Here is a 24,910-nt window from a genome sequence, read left to right on the forward strand (position 1 = left end):
GTTTTTTGTAAGAGATTTTTATGCTTTTAATCGCTTGATCAGGTCTATCAAAAATATTGGTGTTTAATTATTTCACACCAGTGTTTTTCAATCTCTTCAAGAGTCTCTTTTAGTTTCTTAAAAATTAGCAGAGATGTGAGCTAGGGATTAAAAAAAATGGTTAGAGCCTTGATTTTTTATTTTGCAGTAGAAGAAAGAGTCTCTAACTTTCCTCAGCTAATTAACAGTTATATTTTGCTTGAGTGCAAATAGAATCTGAAAATCCATGGACATATTTCTTCCGGTACTGCAAATATTTTATCAAAGTGTCTGTTTTGGTCGGGGTAGTGAAAGCATTGCTCCGCAGCAGCTTCACAAGTGTGGATTGACATCTGCCTTATTGACAGGCTTCACTCTGCAGGGACATGGGCTTTGGATAACTCTGTTATCGTAAACTGTGCACGGGTTTCATGCCAGAGGGGGAAGAATGCTAGCTTTTCAGGGGTGTAATTAATAAAAATCAATTGATTCCCTGCTTCCAAAGTTTCCTTGCACAAATCCGTCTAATAATAACTGGTAATTAAAGGCTTTTGCAAATGCAATCACAGATTCTATTGAAATGCCTTTTCTTAATGTTAGGTACTTGATGAGTAAAGAATGTTTGTCTTGCTTCAAAATTATACATAAAATATCTTCAACCAGAATTTATTTTTTAATCAGTTGGTTAAAAGAATGCTTTTTCAGCTGTACAGTTAACGTATAAAATGTAAGAGCAACAGTTCAACAGCACTCTGCAATTTGTCAGCTATAAATTTGAATAGGTAACTTATGATTAAAACCCTTTACTTCAATATTTAAACCATGATCTCCAGGTGTAGGTTATATTCTAGACCAGGAACAAAATAATCGTATGCTGATTCTGTTGCACTCTGCTAGAGAGCAATATTTCAAATACTCGTGAATTTTCCATATGCTATCTCACCAAAGGAGAAACCGGATGAAAATATATATACCCTTTGGTTGTCTCAAGTTTGTTGTTGGTCTCAAACCATAAACAGCCTTGATCTCTGTTTATTATTTTAACATGTGCTGTGTCAGAATGATCAGTCTACTTCAGGGCGGAGCAAGTGGATGTCTTTGCTTTTCTTAGGAAGGGAGAAGTCTACTTTTGATCTAAACTCACTGGTGTGCACTCTATACGAGATCTTGTTCGTATCTTGTATGCTATGCAGTGTCCCAAACCATCTCTCTCGTACATTTAATAGGAAAAAATATTGTGAAGACAGTAGAATTAGTTTAGCCCTCAGAGTGAAAAGATAGTCTCTATTGCTAGCATGAAATCTTCTTTCTTAAACGATTGCACATCCTTACAGAGAATCTATGCACAAAATTCCATTGAATCATACTGTCCTAGTAATTAAGTTCATTGTATTCAATTTTCTGCATTTCTAATAATTAAACGTGTAGCAAGGTATTTGTCTTATATTAAAATCAGGTGATATATTCAAGTGGCTTTTTGAAAAGCCAGTGAGACGTGAAAATCTTTAAGGTGAACCAGAATGTTAGAACTGAATGATCACATTGCAGTTTGTGATCGCAGTCATACAGAGAGCTTAGCATATGCAGATGACTTGAAACTCAAGTGGAAATAATGGAATAGCCAGATATCAAAACAAATATATTAATTAATTAATTATATGAGAGAGAGAGAGAGAGAGAGAGAGAGAGAGAGAGAGAGAGAGAGAGAGAGAGAGCTGTCTTTTCTTACTGTATAACTGTTCCATCCTGCTGAACCACATAAATGATTTAAATGATCCATATCACTCTATTATGAACTGTTTTAAAATTTATAAATTATTAGAGAACGTGGACAGATTCTTAATAAATGTTTTGGAGGAAAGACATCTTTGACAAGCATGCAGCACCCCCATCCCTTCACTTAACAGTGTGAGAAATGTCACCCTACATATTCTCTGAAACCCCCAGGAGGTCTTTCAGCAAAACCAAGGAAGACCAAATTAGACAGTCCTAATTTGTTTTCTTTAATGTAAAAATAATAAGCAGGAAAATAAAATCCAGGCCTTCCTTATTCAACACAAAGAAGCTGTGGCACTGGCAGACCAGGTGCCACCTCATGCTAAGGCCCCTAAGTCTTAACTGAACACTGACAAGTACATAGCTGGAACCAGTCTGGCTCACCTGTGTGTTGGTATTGTTAAAATGGGTAGAGTTTTTATGTGCTTAGCATTTAGACTTTATGGAATGCTTGTAAATTGCTGCATGCATTAATCTTACTTATAATATCTATATACCATGTTATAAGGTAATATTTAAGTGTTTGCTTCCTATATCTGTAAGTCACCAGACAGGAGAGGAGCATTAACAAGTGTGTAACTAGTTTTCCACAGGAGGTGTGTAACAGGGACCGCTCTCTTATTGCTCTGGTGCCTCCTAGTGGCCCATTTGGGGATTAGTTCACCATATGGTCAGATCCCTCTTCCAGCGGTTGCTCAGCCCGTCATCCCACTCGCTCGCTTCATGGCCTCTCTCATGATCCAAGAGCTACAGCGCTTTCCTCTTCATGGCTTAGACCTCCAGCCAAGTCACATTGAAGTTCCCCCCCTTCTGGAGTATTATCAAAGTCTCCTTCCAAACTGACCCCTGCAGTCCCCATGTAGGCTGCCCCTCGTGTGCCACTCCCACAGTGGCTTCTAAGAAAACCTGTGTCCATCCTCTACACCAGGTTCTAATCCAGAGACCCTCGACCCAGCAGCTCAGGTCTTTATTCTCCCAGCCATTACTGCTCCTTTCCTGGGTGCCTTCCTATACTGCCTATTGCAGGCTCCTACTATTCATTCCCTCCTCCCCAGCCCCATCAGGGAGTGTGGCTATAGGCTTCCCCACTGAAGGAATCTCTGGTGCCAGCTTCCTGGCTTTTTAGAAGCCCCGCCTGTGTCTGCCTAGGTGAGCTTCATCCCCAAAAGCCTCAATGAGCCTTAGCTCCCCTCCAGGTGCAGTCTATGGCTAATTGGTCTCTTGTGCCTATATTAATTTAACCTCTCCAGGGCTAGTGGGGGGAGGGTGGTGAATATCCCATTACAAGATCATAGAGTCATAGAGTATCAGGGTTGGAAGGGACCTCAGGAGGCCATCTAGTCCAACCCCCTGCTCAAAGCAGGACCAATCCCTAATTTTTGCCCCAGATCCCTAAATGGCCCCCTCAAGGATTGAACTCATGTTATCTCCTGCCTAGCAAAAGAAGGCCCAACATCACCAGATGAACCACTGTGGAATATCAGAGGACAAAAGACTTTGTTGACTGCTCCCCTCATCCCCATGAAGAAGAGATGTGTAACTGAATTCCTCCCACCAGCTGAACTTGCAACTCAGAGCAGAAGGGGGGAAGGAATAAAAAGCCCTAATGAGCAGAAATTGTATCTTTTGTGCTGCTTGGACTCTGAAGGGCAAGGATTACTAAGCAGCTTCCCCAGTGCTTGGCCTGGGTTAGCCCTAAAGAACATGTAGAGCTTGTTTATTATAGAAGCTTCTGTTACCTTTTGCAATTTGAGACTGGAACTCATTTGTGTGTATACACGCTTACATGCTTTAACCTTGTGAATAACTCTTATTTCCTTTAGATAGCTTATTATAGGATTGGCTAGACATGCGTTGTCTTTGGTGTGAGATCTAAGGTACAGTAGATCTGGGGTAAGTGACTGGTCCTTTGGGACTGGGAGTAACCTGAATATAGCTGTGATCTCTGGGACCATCTATCACATAGGTAAGCTTACCTGGGTGGCAGGATTGATCATCACGAAGACTGTCTGCATTAAGGCTGTTACAGTGCTGGAGAAGTTCACCCTCGATAATTGATTGGTGAAATCTAAGTATTGAAGTCACAACCAAGTTGAGGTTTGTGCCCTGCTTCTTCACAGTCTGCCCTGAGGCTGGCACTCTTGAACCACTGCAGGACAGCTTGACAGAGAGGGACACAAGCTCAATGGTTTGAGAAGTCCTTTGTGGATCACCTTTTAGCACCAGCAGCGAATACTCGATCAGCTACCTTAATATGAAGATTAACTGAGCCAAATACTGTCCTGGTATGTGCATGTAGAGCTCCTGCTGACTTCAACGGTGTGATTTTAACGGAAGCAGAGCCAGTGCAAGGGTTGTGAACACAATGCAGGTCCGACTTTGCCCATAGCACCCTGGCAGTGCTGTGGCGGGGCGTGGCGGCAATACAGCACTTCTTTTTTAAATAGGAAGCAGGTGAAGGGGGTGAGAGCAGCTGGAACCTCAGTGGGGAGGGAGTTGAGATGGGAGTGGCTTTCTCAATCCTTAGTAAATATGAGAGAGGCATCTTGGGGCATCTGAAGCTACCACGCACGTCCCCCAGGTGGCAGATGGGAGAACGTCCACATGTGGACAGCTCCAATAGATGAATAAGGAGCCGTGGACCTAAGGTTGTGCACAGGGTTGATAACGCTGTCACGCAGAACTAACTCCCTACGGAAACGAACTCCAGGATGCACAGCAGGTTCCAACAGGAGGTAAGGCCTGAACAGACCAGCATAAGACAGAAATAAATGACGGAAACTGGGGGATGCTCTATACACACACCAGAGGTTGTGGAAGGAGAAAGAAAGAAGATGCCCACACTGGAGGGCAGAGTTTGCCTATCTGTCCTCAGCACTGTATTTCAAGGAGTAGCTCTTTTGATCGGCAGTGATATGCCCAGCACTATAGCCATTCTTCACTAACAGGAATGCATCCCCCTTAAAGAGTCATGGCTGTCCTGTACGGGGAGACTTTGGCAACCCAGTAAAGTGCCTGAAACCACTATGGCTTATTGCTAAAAGCAGCCAAGTCAGCAGGCTGTAAATTGGCCAAGTCAGCAGGCTTAGCTTAACCAAGGCAGATGGGGAGGGGGGGTCTTTGGGTGCTACAAAGAGGGCAGCTTGACCCCACGTCCTTCCTGATAAGAATTGTGTTGAAGTGGCTGATACATGCATTTTAGAAGAGCAGTATGTGCCCCAGGAATGTCTGTTGGGGGCCGCAAGGCTGCAAACTCTGGAAAAACCCACACCTGGTTAATCAATAATCAGAAGGAACCTTTTGCTGGACCACTGAAACTGCTTGTAACAAGTTTTCTTTAAGGGACATGTCTAATGTATAAACAAGGGGGAAAAGTTTGAGACAGTTTGACTCTTTTTGGACTCTCCCTCTGGATACATCTTGCAGTCCCCACCAGCAAACGGAAGATTTGGCCACCGGAAGCCTGCTGCTGTGCCACTCGAGAGCCACACTCAGCTTTGGTGATTATCAAGGGTTGGGGGTGTTTTACTAACCTTTTGCGGACGTGTGTAAGTGCTTGAGACTAAGTAAAGTTTAGCTTTAAGTGAAAGCAATTTTGCGTTGTCCTGTTTGTGCCAGCCATCTACCGGTCGGATGGCCGTGTCTCCCCTGATTTATGTCCTGACACCACCTTGCACAGAGTAAAAGTTACCAAGAGCTTTGGGTTGAAAGAACCCCGGATAACAGTCCCAGGGGTTTGGAAAGCTGACATATTCAGTGGTGATTGTCTCCTCAGTATTGTGTGGGTGTTTTGGAGCTTTCTCCTTCTTTCCCGTCAGCTGGCCATAGGGATTTGCGTTGATGTTTTGGCACCATCACTACCTCTCTCTGGGGGTGGTTTCCAGTCTTTTTCTGTGGCAATGATCTGTCACACCAGCTAAGATTTACAGCTCTGAACATACCACAGCCTTTGTGTTGCATGTTCTGGCTTCCATATTTTATTTTGGTAGAGTTGGAAAGTGGCAAGTAGGAAAGTGGGTTTGAAAACTCTGGCTGATACTTTGAGAGACTTTTTCAGTGAAAAATTGAAGTTGTAATTAGCCATTTGGAAGGCAAACTGCAGTACATTAACTCCTGTGGTGGCAGGCTGACAGCACCCTGAGTGGGTGGAAAATACTAGACAGAGCGGACAATAGTGCTGCCCAGCTTCCTTTCGAATACATTGTCAAAGGAAAAGAAAACTAAAATAATGATTGCTGAGGAAAAACATCAGTGAAAAGAACATACAGTCAGCATTCTACAGAATGGAAAGTGACCTTTTAGGTTCTATATTCCCTTTAAATTGCAGGGTTTGTTAAATCCCAATGACATGTCACTGCTGCCATCTATTAGCAAGCACTAGAATTGCCATATCCAATAGTAATATTACTAACAGCAAAGGCAGGGGAGGACTTGAAACCCTTTCAGGCTTTCAGAGCAGCAGCAGCTCTGATAGAAGGTTGAAAGGACAGGAATTCATCAGCTCAGAGACTGATCCGACCAAGTGGGTAATCACCCACGAAAGCTTATGCTCCAATGCGTCTGTTAGTCTATAAGGTGCCACAGGACTCTTTGCCACTTTTACAGATCCAGACTAACACGGCTACCCTTCTGATACTAAATACAAAACAGACATTTTAAAAAGTAAAGAAAAAGCAAAAAGATTTTTTCCATCCTTCTTTCTCAAGATCAAACTGGCAATTGATCTCCAGACAAATCACATGCGCAAACTAATAGATATTATGCCTTACATATATATTTCATTGATGTCTTAAACGTGTTATGATCAGAGATGGTGTATTCTGTGACTTGTATGTCACATACATATCATCTTAATAGAAGGATAATGAAACAAACAATTGACTGCATTTTGAATTCTCCCAGACAAAGCACTACGAGAGCTGCAAACCCAGGAAAGAAAGCCACTGCCAATGAGTAGACACAGACTGCCGGGTGATAAACCCTACCGGGGGCATCGTCTTGCACCCACCCTGTGGCATACATCCCAGGAGCATCAGCTCCTCGAGATGTTGCAGCCAAAAATTACATCACAAGTTTAGTCAGTTAGTGCTTCTCCAGCTCTCTAATATTATTCATGAAAGAATAGCTCAGCTGGTACTAATTTTGCAAATAATGCAATTAAATAATGGGGCACCATTTCCAAAAGGTAAATACTGGTTTACGTAGAAATGTACCAGTGCTGTGACTCCGGGTCTGCTGAACAGCACAAGCCTCAGTTTGGGAAAAGGTAGCACATATCTAGTCCTTCGGGATATTGATTTTCCTCCCTAAGAATCCCCGTTAAGTATATTGATCAATGGCCATTAGGCCTGGTGATTATTTATTATTGTAATTTAAATTTATCACCTCTTTAAGATATTATTATTTCTTGTACAAAGCCATAAATGTATCCAGCATTTTACATAAGTAATGTCCCAAAGAACTTACATTCTAAGGCCCAGGTCATCTCCTGTACCTTCCTATATGCAGCCTCAAATAAATACACCTGGCACAGAGGTATTCCACAGGGTGGAGACAGCACCTTTTCCCCTGGGCACTCTGTGGATGTCACTGCAGTTGCCTTTGAAGTCACTGTACCAACAGTCACCCATTCAAGCAGCTTGTCTCCCCACCTCCCCCTCCGGCCCACCCCTACTGCTATGGATGGAGCACCTGCCTGGGGAATGCAGGAGGCTCTTATCCACTTCTGTGTTCTCCATGACCTCCCCCTGTCACAGTGTAACCCCGCTAGTACCAATGCAGTCTGGTCCATATGTACCCACAGAGGGCTGGCATTGTGTGGCCCTAAAAAGGTGCAAACAGTAGAATATAGTGACCAATGATGTGTGGTTGTAGATCAAATGTTTTGCAGAATAGATGGGCTTCCTGAAATAATATTTTATTAGAGGGGGAGAAGCCAGGATTCCTGTGCGTAGGTTGCCTAATATTTGTCAGTCTGTTGTTTTGAAGAGCTCTAGGACCCTCCAAGGTCTGTAACATTTGGCAGGAGGGGTAGTCCTGAGGTCAGGGAGGTGTCTTTTCTGGGCCCCATGCAAATCTGTTCAGATTTGGCCAAATTACACCCCTTCAGCATTTTGCCTCAGCATTCGCTGGGCATCACAAAATGGGGAAGAGATGGCCAGCCCTCGGTGGAGATAGAGGTGGTTAGGGACTATTTAGAAAAGCTGGACGTGCACAAGTCCATGGGGCCGGACGAGTTGCATCCAAGAGTGCTGAAGGAATTGGCGGCTGTGATTGCAGAGCCATTGGCCATTATCTTTGAAAACTCGTGGCGAACCGGGGAAGTCCCGGATGACTGGAAAAAGGCTAATGTAGTGCCAATCTTTAAAAAAGGGAAGAAGGAGGATCCTGGGAACTACAGGCCAGTCAGCCTCACCTCAGTCCCTGGAAAAATCATGGAGCAGGTCCTCAAAGAATCAATCCTGATGCACTTGCATGAGAGGAAAGTGATCAGGAACAGCCAGCATGGATTCACCAAGGGAAGGTCATGCCTGACTAATCTAATCGCCTTTTATGATGAGATTACTGGTTCTGTGGATGAAGGGAAAGCAGTGGATGTATTGTTTCTTGACTTTAGCAAAGCTTTTGACACGGTCTCCCACAGTATTCTTGTCAGCAAGTTAAGGAAGTATGGGCTGGATGAATGCACTATAAGGTGGGTAGAATGCTGGCTAGATTGTCGGGCTCAACGGGTAGTGATCAATGGCTCCATGTCTAGTTGGCAGCCGGTATCAAGTGGAGTGCCCCAAGGGTCAGTCCTGGGGCCGGTTTTGTTCAATATCTTCATAAATGATCTGGAGGATGGTGTGGAGTGCACTCTCAGCAAATTTGCGGATGATACTAAACTGGGAGGAGTGGTAGATACGCTGGAGGGGAGGGATAGGATACAGAAGGACCTAGACAAATTGGAGGATTGGGCCAAAAGAAATCTGATGAGGTTCAATAAGGATAAGTGCAGGGTCCTGCACTTAGGACAGAAGAATCCAATGCACCGCTACAGACTAGGGACCGAATGGCTAGGCAGCAGTTCTGCGGAAAAGGACCAAGGGGTGACAGTGGACGAGAAGCTGGATATGAGTCAGCAGTGTGCCCTTGTTGCCAAGAAGGCCAATGGCATTTTGGAATGTATAAGTAGGGGCATAGCGAGCAGATCGAGGGACGTGATCGTTCCCCTCTATTCGACATTGGTGAGGCCTCATCTGGAGTACTGTGTCCAGTTTTGGGCCCCACACTACAAGAAGGATGTGGATAAATTGGAGAGAGTCCAGCGAAGGGCAACAAAATGATTAGGGGTCTAGAACACATGACTTATGAGGAGAGGCTGAGGGAGCTGGGATTGTTTAGCCTGCAGAAGAGAAGAATGAGGGGGGATTTGATAGCTGCTTTCAACTACCTGAAAGGGGGTTCCAAAGAGGATGGCTCTAGACTGTTCTCAATGGTAGCAGATGACAGAACGAGGAGTAATGGTCTCAAGTTGCAGTGGGGGAGGTTTAGATTGGATATTAGGAAAAACTTTTTCACTAGGAGGGTGGTGAAACACTGGAATGCGTTACCTAGGGAGGTGGTAGAATCTCCTTCCTTAGAGGTTTTTAAGGTCAGGCTTGACAAAGCCCTGGCTGGGATGATTTAACTGGGAATTGGTCCTGCTTCGAGCAGGGGGTTGGACTAGATGACCTTCTGGGGTCCCTTCCAACCCTGATATTCTATGATTCTATAATTCTATGATTCCACACAGAGCTGAACCTCCCAGACCCCCTCATCCGCCTGCTGTTGCTGCCCTAGACTCAGTAAATGACCAACTTTTGTGTTGTGGGGAAAAAAACCTTTTGTTGTGTCCAGGTTAGCATTTAAAAAAGTTAATTGGCAATAATTTAACCTGAACTACAGTAAGGCCACACACGCTAGTGTAACCATATCCTATGTGGATATGTATGGACCAAAAGGCATTTCCCCATCAAAATACCCTTTGGCCAAAGGGAAGTACACAGGATTGGAAACTAGGAGTTCTAGATTCACCACTTCATCTAACTGGTGTCAATTCTGTGCCCTTTACAACCCAGCCCTAGTGTGAGGCTACACAAGATGGGAGACCCGAGCTTTCTAATGTGGTAGTCTCAAGTGCCATCCACTTAGCCACAGAGTTTCAGAAAGGGTCTTTCAAATCTATGTGTTTTAGTATGCTGGCAAGAAATTTGGTCCAAGCATGCATATGTAGCCCACTATTTAACTGTCTAGTGGCTAATCCACAGAAGATAACAGCTTTCTGCTGCTGCTAGCTAATGTGGTTAATCATTTAGCTCAAATGGTAGAGATCTGTGCTGCAGTGAACTTTACTCAAACTCCGCTGATGATGCAAGCGGAGGAGGATTATTACAGTTGCACATGATAGAATGTGTTTTCTTTTTTTTAAAAAAATGAGGACATTATATACAACAACTCCCACATCTATGTTGTCTGAGTTGCAAAGTCAGTCAAATCAAGACATGCCAATATTATAGTTTTCCATGCAACTTTAAGTCTGTCCCTTTGTGCATATGCATTATGATACAGTTTGCAAGCCCCCCCTTGAGCTTACTGAAAAAACTGACATTTCCAGCAACACTTTCTGAGGAATTTCTTACAACAGTTCAGCTCATTTGCTGGAAATACGGGAAAGGCTGACATCTTGTGGAATGAATCACTTCTTCACATGACAAGGTTGCTGCAGTATGACAGAAATTCGAAATAAATGTTGGTGAATGGAACATTTAGTAAGCACTCAGGAAGTTAGGCAGCTAGAGAACATCTGCTCAATGTGCATCAGTGATCAGAAAAGCAGACAGAGATGTCAGGATATATGAAGAATGGGGTAGAATATAGTGAAAATATTATGATGCTGCCGTGGAAGTCACCCGGAGTACTGTTTCAGTTCTAGTCCCCTAACCCCAAAAAAGGATTTACCAATCATAAAAAGGGTTACATAAGTGATTTAGACTTCACAGCCATTTGGAATTCAAATGAACGTTCACAAGAACAATCTCGCACAGCAAGGTATAACACGATCTAAAGGCTGGAAGTTGAAACTAGACAAATTCAGACTGGAAATAAGGCGTAGATTTTTAACGGTGAGAGTAATTAATCATTGGAACAATTTACCAAGGGTCGTGGTGGTTTGTCCATCACTGATGATTTTTAAATCAGTATTGGATATATTCTAAATGATCTGCTCCAGGAATGATTTTGAGGTGGTTTCTATGGTCTGTGCTATACATGAAGTCAGACAAGATGATCATGTCTCTTCTGGCCTTGGAATCTGTGAAGAACTTTTTACAGTCACTGACTAACTCTACTACGGCAAATGAGCAAGCAGAGGTCTCAGTCCCTCTCCTGGTGCATATAATGCCTCTTCCAGACCCCTAGAAGCCTGTCCAGTAACACAGTGGGTTCTGCAGCTCCCCAGACAGTAGTACTGCTATTCAAAAATTAAGTCTTCTGAGGGAGGGGTCGAGCCTGATTCCAAAGCTGATGAATGCTCACTGACATATGATCCCACTGAGAGTTACCAAAAGCAACTACAGCATTTGCTCAAGAAACTTCCTGAAAAAGCACAAGATCAAATCCACACAGACATACCCCTGGAACCCCGACCTGGGATATTCTATCTACTACCCAAGATCCATATAAATTGGTTAGTCTCTAAGGTGCCACAAGTACTCCTTTTCTTTTTGACTATATCCCAAAAGCCTGAAACACTAAAAGTCTTTGACTTCTGTCAGAACTGAAGAAAAGTGCTCTAAATAAAGAGTTCTTCTTGTGAGAAAAACCTAACCCTGGCTGTAAAAATTCTAACTGCAATGGCCAAAAACAAAGATCCCACTGATAGACTGGACTTCTTAAAGCCCTGCCCTGCAGCATGCTCGGTGGAGGCACAGACTGTTCACTCAAGCTGCCATACTACTATATGAGAAAGCTCAAATGTTGGAAAACTAAACGTGATCACAAAACCTAACAGTCCCTGCCACTGTGCAGTCATTTAGTCAAAGGAATGTTGAAACTGATCCTACCCAGGACATAAATTTAAAGCTTCAGTGACTTCCTTGGAGAGTTGGAGGGAAAGTAAAAGCTGTTTATACTAAATAGGCAAGTGAGTTGAAGTCTCTGAATGGAAATTACAACGTACTGTTAAAAGGTGGTAAAAATGCACTGCAACAGGATGAATGAAAACCCATTCCAAATAAAAACACTTGCTTATAGCTATATACTACTATAAAAAACCCCTCAAATGTTGGAAAAACTAAATGTGACCACAAAACCTAACAGTCTCCTGTGGATAAAATCCCCAGATCTTTTTCTTTGTGGAAAAAGTCCTGGCTAAGTTACTAAACTTAAACTTTGAAGATCTACTATACCTTAAAAAATGTTAATGACTCTGTTCACAAATGAATCTCACAAGCAACTCTGGGGGAACCGCAATAGTAACAGTTTCCAACGTTACAGAGTGTGATAGAGCCTTCTGGGAGACAAGAACTAATAAAAGAACATTTACACCAAGGAGGGAAAACAGTTATCTTTTCTGGGTTAAGTGCACAGAGCAGGAGGATAGAATTTCTCATAGTGACAGGACAGGAGGAAGGATGATTTTGTCGTTACAGTGCTGGGGTTGCAACTGATTACTGCAATGTACCCAGAGCTCCCGGAGTTGATGAGGTAGAGACAGGGGGAGGTAAACGGGCTGTGTTCTGGGGTTCCTTGAAGATTTGGATCTGAGACGGGGCTGGGACATTTGAAGTGTTGTGCCTGACATAAGAGTAAGATCCCAGGTGCTGGGTGAGCATTTAGGTGTTAACTCTGGGTAGAGCAAAAGGCTGGATGCAGAGCTGGAGAGTATTAGATAAACTATTGCAGAAGGGCCCAGGACAAGTTAACTAAATCTACTGATTTTCAAAGCTATCCCTAAAGTAAAGGCAGAGACCTTGGCTCATTTATGATGTCAGATGTCTATACTATTTGATTGAGTGGTATTTTACTCTTTTCCTGGAGATCAAATTATAAAGGTTAAAAGATTCTCTGACTTCGGTCTACAAGATTGTGTGTTGGTAGCATTTACAAATTGGCGGGTGGTTAAGAAGATCTTCAATTAAGATATAAGAGATCTTCTTAGTTTTAGAGGACATAAAACTCCAACTTTTATGGGCTGTACTGTCTCCAAAGAAAGATTAAAATAGCTGCTTCCAGATGAGAAAGATCGAAGGATATAGGATTTAGACATTTGGGCTAGATATTTGAAAAATCATGAATGAGTCATTGTGGCTGTTAGTATGTGAGTGAGTGAAAAGACTATTACTTTAAAGGCTGCAGTTACTCCAGCAAGATACAGTTGGTGCGGGCTGGGAAGAGGGCCAGTTACACCTACCTGTTTCACTGGCTATCCCAGCTCCAACTCTGGTATAAGTTAGAACTGCTTAGAGGCTATCCTAATTTACACCCGCTGGCTATGGTGGTCCTGCACCCATAGACAATCAGCAGAATGCCACCACAGACACATCTCCTTCAACACTGAGGTGGGGGAAGTCGGTGTAGGAACTGCCTGCACCACTTTACACCAGTAGAGAGCTCTTCTCCACTGGGGGAATTCTGAGCTGGCCAGATTACCTCCCTTTCTGCCACCGACGTCACACAGAGTGGCTGGAGCAGAAATAGTGAACCTGGCCTCTGCTCACCTGTCTATGCAAATTTGCACAACTAGTTACTCTAGCAACTAGGCATTTGTTGTGCCCCCATTTGGCAGGGCAGCTTGAGTAACATGTCCTCTCAGGAATGAGCTGTGAACACGTCACAGACCAGCGTCTCAGGTGCGCCTGAGCTGCACACGAGGAGGGGAGCATAGCTAGCTTTCTGCTACCTTTGTACACCCCCCTACACTAGTGCTGAGGGCAGCAGGGGCCAGTTCAGCTGCCAATCCAAGTTAGGGTAGCTTCAGGGCAGTGGCAGGAGTTGCTTCCAATTGATCACTCTAATATAGGCCTCATGTTGTTATAAGCTTGTTTTTCCTGGGAAACATTCATTCACGTGTTCCTCCGTCAAGAAGAAAATTCAGCAAACTCTTAGTTTAAAAAAAGAAATGAGAAAAGCCCTTAGACTCTCTCACTAATTAATTAAATAAAAAACCAAGTGAGTAAAAGCAAAGGACAATAAAATCCATGGCACCCCATTACGTATGAATTACAGAACAGTCACACCTCAGCCTCCCTCTTGTTTGCCTCCTGTTTCCCTTGTATCCTTGCTTTTCCCAGCCCCGACACCCTTACTTGTCCCTCACAGATGAACAGCAGCATACCTTTAAGGTACTGGGCACAGTTCTGGGCAGTCTCCGCTTCTCTCCTCCCTCTACCGCCTGGGGCCTGGGCTGCTGCTGTAGGGGAAGGGGTTCACCTCAGGCACAGCTCATAGGGCAGTATAAGAAGGTGGTTCCTCTCTCCTCAGATGCTTAGCAGGTGGCTTTAGTGGCAGCAGATTTCAGGCTGCTTTGGGCTAGGCTACACATGCAACAGCTTCTCCCTGTCTGTCAGACAAGCGTCACTATGCCCACCCTGGGAATGTGCCAGGCACACACAGCATGCTGCTTCCTCCTCCTCTTCCTCTGCCTTTATCACCTTTGAGTCTTCCCTGTCTGCAGCCACAGGTGTGGGTCAGCCACCTATGAAGGTGGAGACAGCACAGAAAGTCATCAGCTTGAATGTGTGCTGTACCGTGAAAGGCAGTTCTGTGAGAGGGCTGGCTCAGCTCATGTCAAACACAAAGCTAGTGTAGAGGGCCCAATTCGGCTGTAATTTACACCGGTGTAAACCCAGAGCAATGCCAGGGGATTCAGTTGAGTTACTCTGCTTTTACTTCAGTGTAACTCAGAACAGATTTTGGCCATGAATTAAAACAGTGGGCAAAGCAAGTGCCATTCTTTATTATGTGATTGACCCAGCAAGATGCAGCGTGATCCTGTGAGATGCTGAGTGCTCTCAGCACACGCAGAGTTCAGCAGGCGTTGAGGGTGCTCAGTACCTTGCTGTATTGAGCCTGATAGCAAATTCATTGTCTACAGCTGTACTTCATTTTGTCTTACGATGGATTATTACTGTTATGTATATTACAGTAGCACCTATCAGCCCCAGCTGGTATCAAAGGCCCCCATTGTGCTAGGTACTCTCCAAACTTATGCAGAGCATCTCTGCCCCAAGGAGAGTACAAACTAAATAGACAAGGCAGATAAAGGGCGGGAGAGGAATCACAAGCACAGAGAGGGGAAGCGAGTTGCAGAGGCTCTTCTGATGGCACCTGATTAACAGCTGAAGTTCTCCTCCTCACCCCCATCCACACTCCTGGCTTTAGGGACGAGGTGCAGTCGGAGGAAGTTCTCTTTTAAATAGTCATGTGTTTATGTTGCATTTTAAGGTTAATCTTACACATACCAAAAGAGAGATCAATTGTTTGGTTACCAAGTGAACCACAGTAGAAAGGAAGAGGCTGGTGGGTGTTTCTGCGGGGTAAAGCCTGATCCTGAGTTAGCACTCTTTTTGAAGTGCTCTGCCACTTCCTTTGTAGGAACAGAACGGCGGTTCTCAAACTGTGGGTCAGGACACCGAAGGGCGTCATGACCCCATTTTAATGGGGTCATCAGGGCTGGCGTTAGACTTGCTGGGGCCCAGAGCCAAAGCCCAAGCCCGAGAGCTTCAGTCCTGGGCAGTGGGGCCCAGGGTTATAGGGAAGCCCTTAGGGTTCAGCTTTGCCCCCCCCCGCCCACACCCAGAGCGGTGGGGCTCAGGTGTTGGCTTTGGCCCCCCAACCTGGGCAGCTGGGCTTGGGCAGGCTCACACTTCGATCCCCGTCCTGGGGTCGTGTAGTAATTGTTGTTGTCAGAAGGGGGTCATGAGGCAATGAAGTTAGAGAACCCCTCGAATAGAAGGATGATCTTCCCAGAGGACCGTGCGCTTGATGTGCTCTTGAATCTGCTTTGTTGTGTATAGATCTTTTAATATTACCACCAAGCATTAATAGGTCTAATATCTAAGTAGACTCTTGACATCTACTGTCCCTAGTTAGGAGGGACTATCCCTATATAGTATATGAGCAAAATGGTTCCTGATTTTTCCACTATAAAGGTTCACCTGGTGCTGCAGATCTCAGACTTTCAGACCCAGTGTGTCACATCTAAAACTCAAAGTACTTGGTGCACTAAATTTGTTATTTTAATACTTAGCAGTTATAATAGATTTTTATCCTGACACTGTACTTTAAAAAAAACCAATACATCCCAACTGATTGCAGCCCGCATCCCACTAGCGGTATATGCATGCTGATTGGAGAACAGCTGACCTAATGCGTTTTAATTGTGGGGAGAGTTAAAAGGGAATGTATCTATGTGTGCTCACAACAATAGTTAATCAAAGCTTTGGAATGTTATCCACTGTATTTTATTACATAAAAAAGGTCTTCATTGTCGTCTCTATTGAGGCAACTGAATTAAATATCTGGGGGTTTTAACAGAGAAAAACAGGAGAGTGTAAGAACTGGTCTTTTGTTGATATTTCTGTTTGGAGTGAACATGTATTCTGAGCAGAGGTAGAACCAGTGTGTGACATTTTAACTACAAAGACCTTGGAAGGAAATAAATAAACAAAATGCCAATTGCTTGTTTCACATTTTCTTTATTGACTGCCACTGACTGAGTTCTCAGATTGTGTGTCAGATATCATTAGAACAGTTGGAGCTATATTAGAATTACAGCAAGATTAAGAAAGATGGTATGCTACATGCAGGCTGGGAAGAGCTCGGTAGGGATTTGAAGCCTCAGCACAATGATGGACCCCCACAAAGGGTCTACAGAGACATTGGAAAGACATGCTTGTCCTTGCATCAGTTGGCACTAAAGGAAGATGACACTGCAGTGGTGTAAACAGATACACTTAAAGACTTTGCTGAAAAAAATGTTGCAATTCCGAAACATTACACACTGTTGTTCTCGCTTTTGTTCTAAGAAACTCATGGTACATTCATTGCAAGTGCACAGTCTCTCTGGGTTTTTTCCACAGTAATCAGCTTAGCTCTGATTTTAATTTCTTTAGGCTAGAGAAGGTCTGCCGGGCTTTTCACCGCACAAGCCTTGTGCTAATGATGGGTGTGTTGGGAGCTAATGTTAGTTGTGCACTTATTCATATTTGGTAGATGTTACCAAATCCAGTACAGTTTAAAGACCTTTTCAGCAAATACATCAGTTTGGCAGCACACTTGTTTCATGTCACCTGACATCATAATGTTTAGGCTTAAGCTTCAAAGTCCACTAGCTGCTCACCCAGCCCCTCAGTCATCCAAGAAAAATTTAAAACAAAAAATAACCCCCTCTAGATATTCACTGATACCTATGTAATGACTCTGTGAATGAGGCCTGCGAACGGTGACAGACGCCTGGATGCTTCATCAGTAGGATCAGCCTAGGAAGAAGGAGCCGAGGCAGGCTTCTCCTCTCGGGATACAGGAATGGGTCTCTCGCTGTAGCTGGTGTCCATGTTGGACTGGACTTTGGGGCCAGAGAAAGTCAGCATGCCATCAGCAGACAGGGAGCAGGTGATGGCAGATTGATCCACGTTGGAAGGCAGGCGGTATCTGCGGTGGAATTCACGGGAAATGTAGCCATAGTCGTCCTGACAACAGACAGAGGGAACAGATGGCGCGGTCAGAAGCAGTGGCTGCTGTGACTTTAGGCACACCCCATAGCATGTTTTAATCTACATCACCGGAGTGTGACTCCATGTTTACACTGAATTCCAAACAGTTATTTCAAAGCCACATTTGGCTCAGAATGAGATCACGGTCTCAGGCACAGCTATGAATGTATATGCATTTTATTCTACACTACAATTTATTAGGGACAAATCCTGCCTTGGCTGATATCCTGTGCAATAACACTCAGGCCAACTGAGCTACAAAGTGTGTCAATCAGAGCAGAATTTGGCCCTTACCACACGATGCTGGGCATGACTGTCAACAGTGCTGAGCACCTGCAGCTCCCATTTATTTCAGTTGAAGCTGTAGGTGCTCAGCGCTCTGAAAATGAATGCCTATATTTCAGAATGTTGGAAACATCATTGAATGGAACAAGAGGCTGTAATCCTGGCTCCTCTGATGCTGTTGGCTGAAAGAATGAGAAATAAAAAGAAAGATTGATATTAAAGTGTCTTTTTTCTCCCTTTATGGTAAAGTAGTCTGAAATATATATATATAAAACAAATACTGATTGGGCTCTGAAGTTTTGTTTTCCCAACAAGTGTCTTCATGGATGAGAAGAGTTTGTGCCCCCTCCTCTCTCCTGCCACTGGTGTTGTTATTATTCACATTTCAATCCTTGCTTGAATTTCCATGTCATATTTGGTCAGTTTGCAAGCCTTAGGCCCTTTGTTCTTTTGGTTTTGTCTGTTTTGCTCTTCTCCTCCAACCAAGCATATGAAAACTCAGCTTTCCACAAGTAATCCTGGATTATGGAAACTCAGTCATTCTTTGACAGCTTCAGATAACATTCTTTTTCTAGTCAGATATTATTACTGAACAGTACACATTGTCATCTGACTGTTATGGAGCTTGATGATTGAAAATAAACAACAGAGACATATTCTCATTATTATAAGAAATCCGGTTTGCCAGAGCTGGGAACCTACATTTAGTGAATTTAGGTTTAACCTTTGAAAAATAATTCTGGAAAAAGTAGAGAACAGTATCCTTCCCAGTTTTTCTTCCCCAACTTATATATAAGCAAATATTGGTAGGAAATTCACCCAGCTCTACAGTTAACTTATATAACATATATATATGGAACACCTTAAAGTCAGAAAGAGAAAAGAGCAGGATAATTCCCTCCAAAGTTGCATGCTTTTTCTGCTTACCTGTCTCTCATTGTGCTTGCCGTGGATTTCCACAAAGTCATCCATAATCTTCACACTCAGATCTTCAGGAGAGAAGTGTTTTACATCCAGGAAGATTGTAAACTTTTCCCGGTCAGACCTCACCTGCAATTAATATAGTAATAAAATAAAACAATAATTTGTTGACTTAAAAACAAAGTAGTTCTCAGTCTCATCCTGAGCATGATTGTCTCAGAAGTGGTTTAAGAAGGCTAGAGAATGGTTATGGGCCTGATCCAAAGCCCACTGAAGTCAATAGAGTTCTCCATTAATGTAAATGCGTTTTGGCTAAGGCCCTGTAATTGCAAGGTTGGTAGAATTCTAAGACATCCTTATTGCTCCTTGAGTTTGCATCCCTTCACACTGCTCTCATTGTGTCACTCTATCACTCGATTATTTTTCAGAATCTATCATTAGAGATTTATTGGACATTTGGGTTGTGCTCAGCAGCTAGCGGTGAAATTATATCAGTTATGTAGCTTCACCTATTTTGTTAAGCTCGCACCTTTGGTTTTTACTCTCTCCTTTAAACCACACTTTCTCTGTTAAGCTGCATGGATTCAGGAAGAAAGTGTGATCTGCAGTTTTGTGGCCTGGCTTGTAAATCTAATAAAGTTCTTGCAGCTCTAGCTCTGCTGGGCTTCTGATAGATTTTTAGAGGAAACCTCAGGAAGGTTAGTAGAATGCAGAAAGAACAAACATCTGCGCTCGCTTTGACATTTCAGATCCGACTGTTTTGAATACAGCCCAACATACAAAATGTTCATTTTGCATATAGTCTTTGGAGGACTCTTCTTGGGATTTCCAGTGTGGGATTATAACACAGAAGTCATGAGATGGTGAAAAAAAGAAAAGAAAGGAGATCATTCATGCTCAAGATTGAATTTATACCTGGAGTCCCATCCTCAACAAAAGTAAGCTGAATATGTATGTTCATGTAACAGAGGAAGCTTTGTTTTTTCCCCAGCACATGGCAAACTGCTGTCAGGGTCTTAAAGTAATCTTTTTATAGTATTGTAAAAATACTATAGGTCAAATCTTTTTCTTAAAGGGAAAAAATTATTTCCTTTGCTAAGATTTCCCGTGATAATTTTCTGTGATGGTCAGGTGGGCTTAGTATTTTGCAGGAAACCTGCTAGTTTCACCTGTTCACATCAGAGCTAAATTACATAGTCTAATTAGATCAAGGAAAGTAGCAGGTGGTTGTTACTATTAATGAACTGGCAACAGAGGTAAATGGTATTCAGTAAAGGAGTCTTACCTCTGAAATGCCTGATTCCAGAACGGTGCGGAAGAGAGAGTGCCTGTAATAGGGGCTGATGGTGGAAGAGAACAAAGGCAGGAGATCATAATCGAAAAGACCCTCTCCGAAATACTGGTCAAACAAACGGCTTGGAAATAAGGGTCCAAGAGCTCGTTTGAACCAGGGGTGCTGGATGGTAATGTCCATGTTTTCTGCTGCTGCAAGTTCGACGGTAGAGAGAAGACAGTGCAGTCTCTGAGGACAGTGATGTCTTTGCTGGACTGCACAGTGAAGAATCAGAAAGCCTCCCTCTTTATATACTACTTTCACAGAATAAAGGCATTAGTGGGATTTCTCTGGAAAGACATGATCTCATGATGAAGGCAAACTCGTCAGCAGAAATGCAGAGACTGACCTGAGAATGACAGTCTGGTTAGAATCAGTGCCAGATATCGGTGGACAGTAGCTACTCTCCAGCATGCTATGCTATCTGGGGCTACCTCTACCCAGAGAGAAAACAGGCTGTAACCCTGAACATAGACAAGCAATTCAATCTGGACTTTTAAATTGAATTTCTAGTGGAAATTTTCTAAAGGTGTCTATAGTTACTCTAGCTAGCTTTGATCTGGATAGATCAGAGCTAGCTCAGGTATGCCTACACATGCTGCAATCATACTTCCCAACTCCCAGAGTAGACATCCCTTAAGTGTATTCAGCGGGACTTGTTTCTTGCCATTAGCTTTATGGGTATTGGTGTGTGTATTCAATATGAGAACTGGTTGGATAATGGTGAACATTTTTCTTTCGTTTTGTTTCTTTATTTAGGGTGTACACATTTCTAAGGAGCCTTGTGGTATTAAATTAGACTGTTTGCAGGACAGAACATTTTAATCTTTGAGGGCATTTGTGCACCTCAGTCCCTCCTGATCTGTGCCTTTGGCACACAGTAGTGCAGTCTCCTAAGGGTTGTAAACTTTAGTCTAATTCAGGTTACATACTTCACCAGTGGCAGAGTGAAGCAGCGCATTCACGCAGTGTATCACCTACTAAGTGAAATCAATAAAATTTGTGGGTGCTCATATAAAGAGTTAAGCTTCATCTTCATTGCAGAAAGAAGTGTGGTTTCTTACATTGAGTTGCTGTAAATGTAGCTAGCCCAGGTCAACCCGATAGCCCCACCTGGAGTTGACCTCCACTAGCTGCATCAGGGTTAAAACAACAGTGCCTTGTCTGTCCACTATGAGTTTACAGCAAGATAGCTATCTCATTGCAAAAATGCTCCCTTTATTTGCAGTGAAGACCTAGCCTGTTTTGTAAAATATTGGAACCAATCCAAAACATAGTCCTCAACCAGACCTTTTGTTTTGTTTTGTTTTGTTTTGTTTTGTTTTAGATCTGTTCTAACGTAAGCAGGGTCTGAATGAGCTCTCCCCTGACATCTAGTGATGAGCTGGGAGAAAAGTCTAGATGCACAACATGGTGGAGCTGCTTTTCTAAAATGGTCACTTTTGGCTGGTGTTGGGTTACAAATCCCTTTAGTATTGAGTGCAGAGGTAATGAAATGTTGTTATATTTACTGTGTGAGTAAAGGGCAGCAGAACTGTACTTTGCTTGCCCTGATTGAGGGGGTCACTCTAAAATGAACCTCACTCGCTAAGCAGGGATAGGGATGCCATCTCCCAGTGGAAATGAGAGGGGTTGGGGATAGGTGTTTCTACTTGGTGGTGTGGACTCTGCTGAAAGAATCCTAGGCACCATTTTACTTTCCCCTCCCCAGTGTTTAAGGACAGAGCTGATTAGGCTCAACGGAGAGTCATTTTTTCTATTCAGTGATGACCAGAGCTGGACCACTGATAAGCAGATCTAGGGGCTATGCCTTAGACCTGGTGTAGGGACAGTGGTTAAATGAAAGACAATGCAGAGGCGGTACTGGCAGTGAGGTTTCCTGCTACCCAGTGAAATCAGGAAGAGCTGACATCGCTAAAGACCTGGATTAAGCAGTGAAACCTCAGAACATGGCATTGCAGAAGTGGCAGTGAGTGTCCAACCGCAGCAGCATGTGACCAGTGGCAGCAGAGGCCGTGGCAAACAGCCAGTTGTAGAGGTGCACAGCAACCACACAGACAATGCTCAACGTCCCCCCTCCTTTCTTGGGCGGGAGGTGAACCCCTGTGAATGCACCTCTGAGTCTTCACTAATCAAGGACAGCCAGCTGTGAGTGGGGTGTAGTGGAGGGAGTGGAGAGTGATGTGATAAAGGGACATTCGTTGTTCAGACTTTCCTACTGCAAGGTGGGAAACAGGCAAAGGACACTGCCCAACGCACTGTGGGGTCGGGTTTGCCTATGGTTACATGCTTTTGAATGTGGTTGTTGTGTTTTCCCAAATGTACGTGTGGTTCCCTTTCGCTTTTAATAAAAGCTATCTTTTGTTATACACAGACTCAGTGCTTACAAGTGGGAAAGTATTGCCTCTTAGAGACACCTGGGGTAGTGTTATGTTTTCCCAGATTACTGGGTGGAGGCTTTAGCCAGTTCTGTGTCATATTGTTAAGAGGAACCCCTAGATAATGAACCCAACCCTTGTTGCTGCCAAGTTCCACTTGACTTGGCAGAAGGGTTACCCTAGTAAGAAGGTACCGTAAAGTGTGTGTCACTTCACACACTTGCCTTTACCATCCCAGAAGGCCAGACTTTTCTAAATGTTACAGCTGCATCCCCAATACTTCCTCCTCCTCCTCCTCTTCCAGAACCTAGCTGACTTTTCCTCCCTTTTTATGTATTTGTATAGACGTTGTTTAGTAGTTTTGGTGCAGGAGTATATGGAGAAGTGAACTGTTATACTTTTGAAATGAAAGAACGGTTGTGCAAATGACACAAAGCTTTCCTTTTCAAGAAATGGTTTCAGGCCATCTGTGATAGCAAAAAAACAAGTTAACATGCAGACAACAAAGGACAATAGACATATTATCCTAAAGGATAATCAAATGCATCTCAGTCTGATTGCTGTGTTCCTTCTGACAGTTTTGAGCTGGAGTGGAATGTCAGGCAATGGCTGTGAGGCAGCTGGTTATAGTTCGGGGTGTAAAAGCCTTCCCTCTACCTACAGCACAGAGTTCTATATAGCCTCAGGAAGGTGTCTGGGGCTGGTTGTAGAGATATTGTCAGATAGTCCATATTCTTTGAGGTAGGGAATGATATTATGGCTTGAAAAGCAGAAGGGGTCAATCAGACTCCCCTCAGTTAGCTCCCAGGCCTGCAATGGACTGACTGCCTTAGCCAAAAAGCAAATGAAGTAGCAGACAGGGAGGAGGGAGGTCATATCACCCCTGCCAATACCCAAAAGGAATCAAGTTACCATCCCACAGTATACAGACAAATACATGTGAGTGAGGAGGATGACAGACAGGAAGGACACTCACCTTGACTCTGTGCGGGGAACAAAAGGCCACCCCAGTGAGGTGGGGGATCAATACTCCTCCCCTTCTCCCCCACCACCGAAAAGCTAAAGTTAGGCCACTGGAGTACCCAGACCCCAGCCTCCAAAGGGGTGGGGCACAGAAAGGAATTTGGCTGTGGGGGAGGTTTGAGGAATCTCCCTTGCCCACCTGCTATCATCTGCTGTTAAAAGCAGTACATGGTTGTGAGCCACTGCACAGCGAGGCAGCCCTAACAGCTTTTTCTCTTGGCCCAAAGAACTGTTATATGATTTTTGGGGGGGGGGGGGGGAACGGACCTCCACCCATTGCTGTGGCAGCCAACCCCTTCAGGGACAAAGGGACACTAGACACACTCCCTAGAAGCTTTGTGGGAGTGGGAAAGCCTGGGTTCAAGTTTACACCCAAAGGTTTCGGGGTGTCAAGGGTAAGAAAGGGTAGGCAAGAGCCCCATAGGTTCTAAAGAGAGAAATTATATGGGCTAGTGGTGAAATGGCTCTGTACGGATTGTTGAAGGATGTCGGCTGGCTTGTTAGCAAGAATGTTTATCATGTGAATAGCTGAAATGTGAAATTATGAAAGGCTATCCGTGGAATAAACCTGTCCAGAAAATAAGTCAGTAGGTTTCCCTAGAATGCCAGTCACGCCCCCTAGTTACCCCCACTTCTTTAGTGGGGAGACGTTTGCGGTGTAGTTGTAGCCGTGTCCGTTCCAGGATATTAGAGAGATGAGGTGGGTGAGGTAATATCTCTAATTGGACCAACTTCTCTTGGTGAGAGAGAGACAAGCTTGTCACCAACGGAAGTGGAGAGCGGAGACAGCTACGGCAATTTCCTGCAATATCCTTGAAAAACCTTATTCAGGTTAAGTATGCTTAGAGTTCACTGTATTAAATACAAAGGTGATGTATTCTTGTGGGCCTGGATGATCAAAGGTTTATACTGAACAATATGGCAGACAAGCCTGAACTTTTGGGACAATACATGTGAAGTGGATTTCCTGGGAAACTTCAAGGAGAAGCACATGCAACACGAAGAGGGGGAATCAAGTGCCCCTCCCCACCCCCCAGATTGGCCTGTTGGAGGCGAAGAGTGAGAGTGGCTCTGTCCTTCTCTCCCTGCGCCTCCTCCCCGCAACTCCCAGCACCTTTGGCTGCTCTCCCTGGCAGCTGGGTGAGGAGCAGGACAGAGCTGCTTTTTCCTGAGAGAGCCTGACTGGGAGGCAAGGCCCGCTCCCTGCCCAGCTCTGAAGGCAGTGCCCCCACCAGCAGCAACACAGAAGTAAAGGTGACAATCCCACTACCCCCTTACAATAGCCTTGTAACCCCCACCCACTATCTTTTGGGTTTGGACCCCCACGGTTACAACACCGTGAAATTTCAGATGTAAACCTCTGAAACCATAAAACTGATGATTTTTAAAATCCTATGACTGTGAAATTGACCAAAATGGCCTGTGAATTTGGTAGGGCCCTA

General features: G+C 44.0%; 1 protein-coding gene across 1 annotated transcript; it reads right to left on the reverse strand.

The window, feature by feature from the left end:
- Window positions 1–17,294: 17,294 nt before the first annotated feature.
- Window positions 17,295–20,208, reverse strand: CRYAA (crystallin alpha A). The gene is made up of 3 exons (XM_073328455.1): window positions 20,020–20,208; window positions 18,741–18,863; window positions 17,295–17,504 (listed from the first exon to the last, which is right to left on the reverse strand). Exons 1-3 carry the CDS (start codon window positions 20,206–20,208, stop codon window positions 17,295–17,297), a joined length of 522 nt encoding a protein of 173 aa, XP_073184556.1.
- Window positions 20,209–24,910: the final 4,702 nt, after the last annotated feature.

This window comes from Lepidochelys kempii, chromosome 1 (assembly GCF_965140265.1).
Source record: "Lepidochelys kempii isolate rLepKem1 chromosome 1, rLepKem1.hap2, whole genome shotgun sequence".
Classification (NCBI taxonomy): Eukaryota; Metazoa; Chordata; order Testudines; family Cheloniidae; genus Lepidochelys; species Lepidochelys kempii.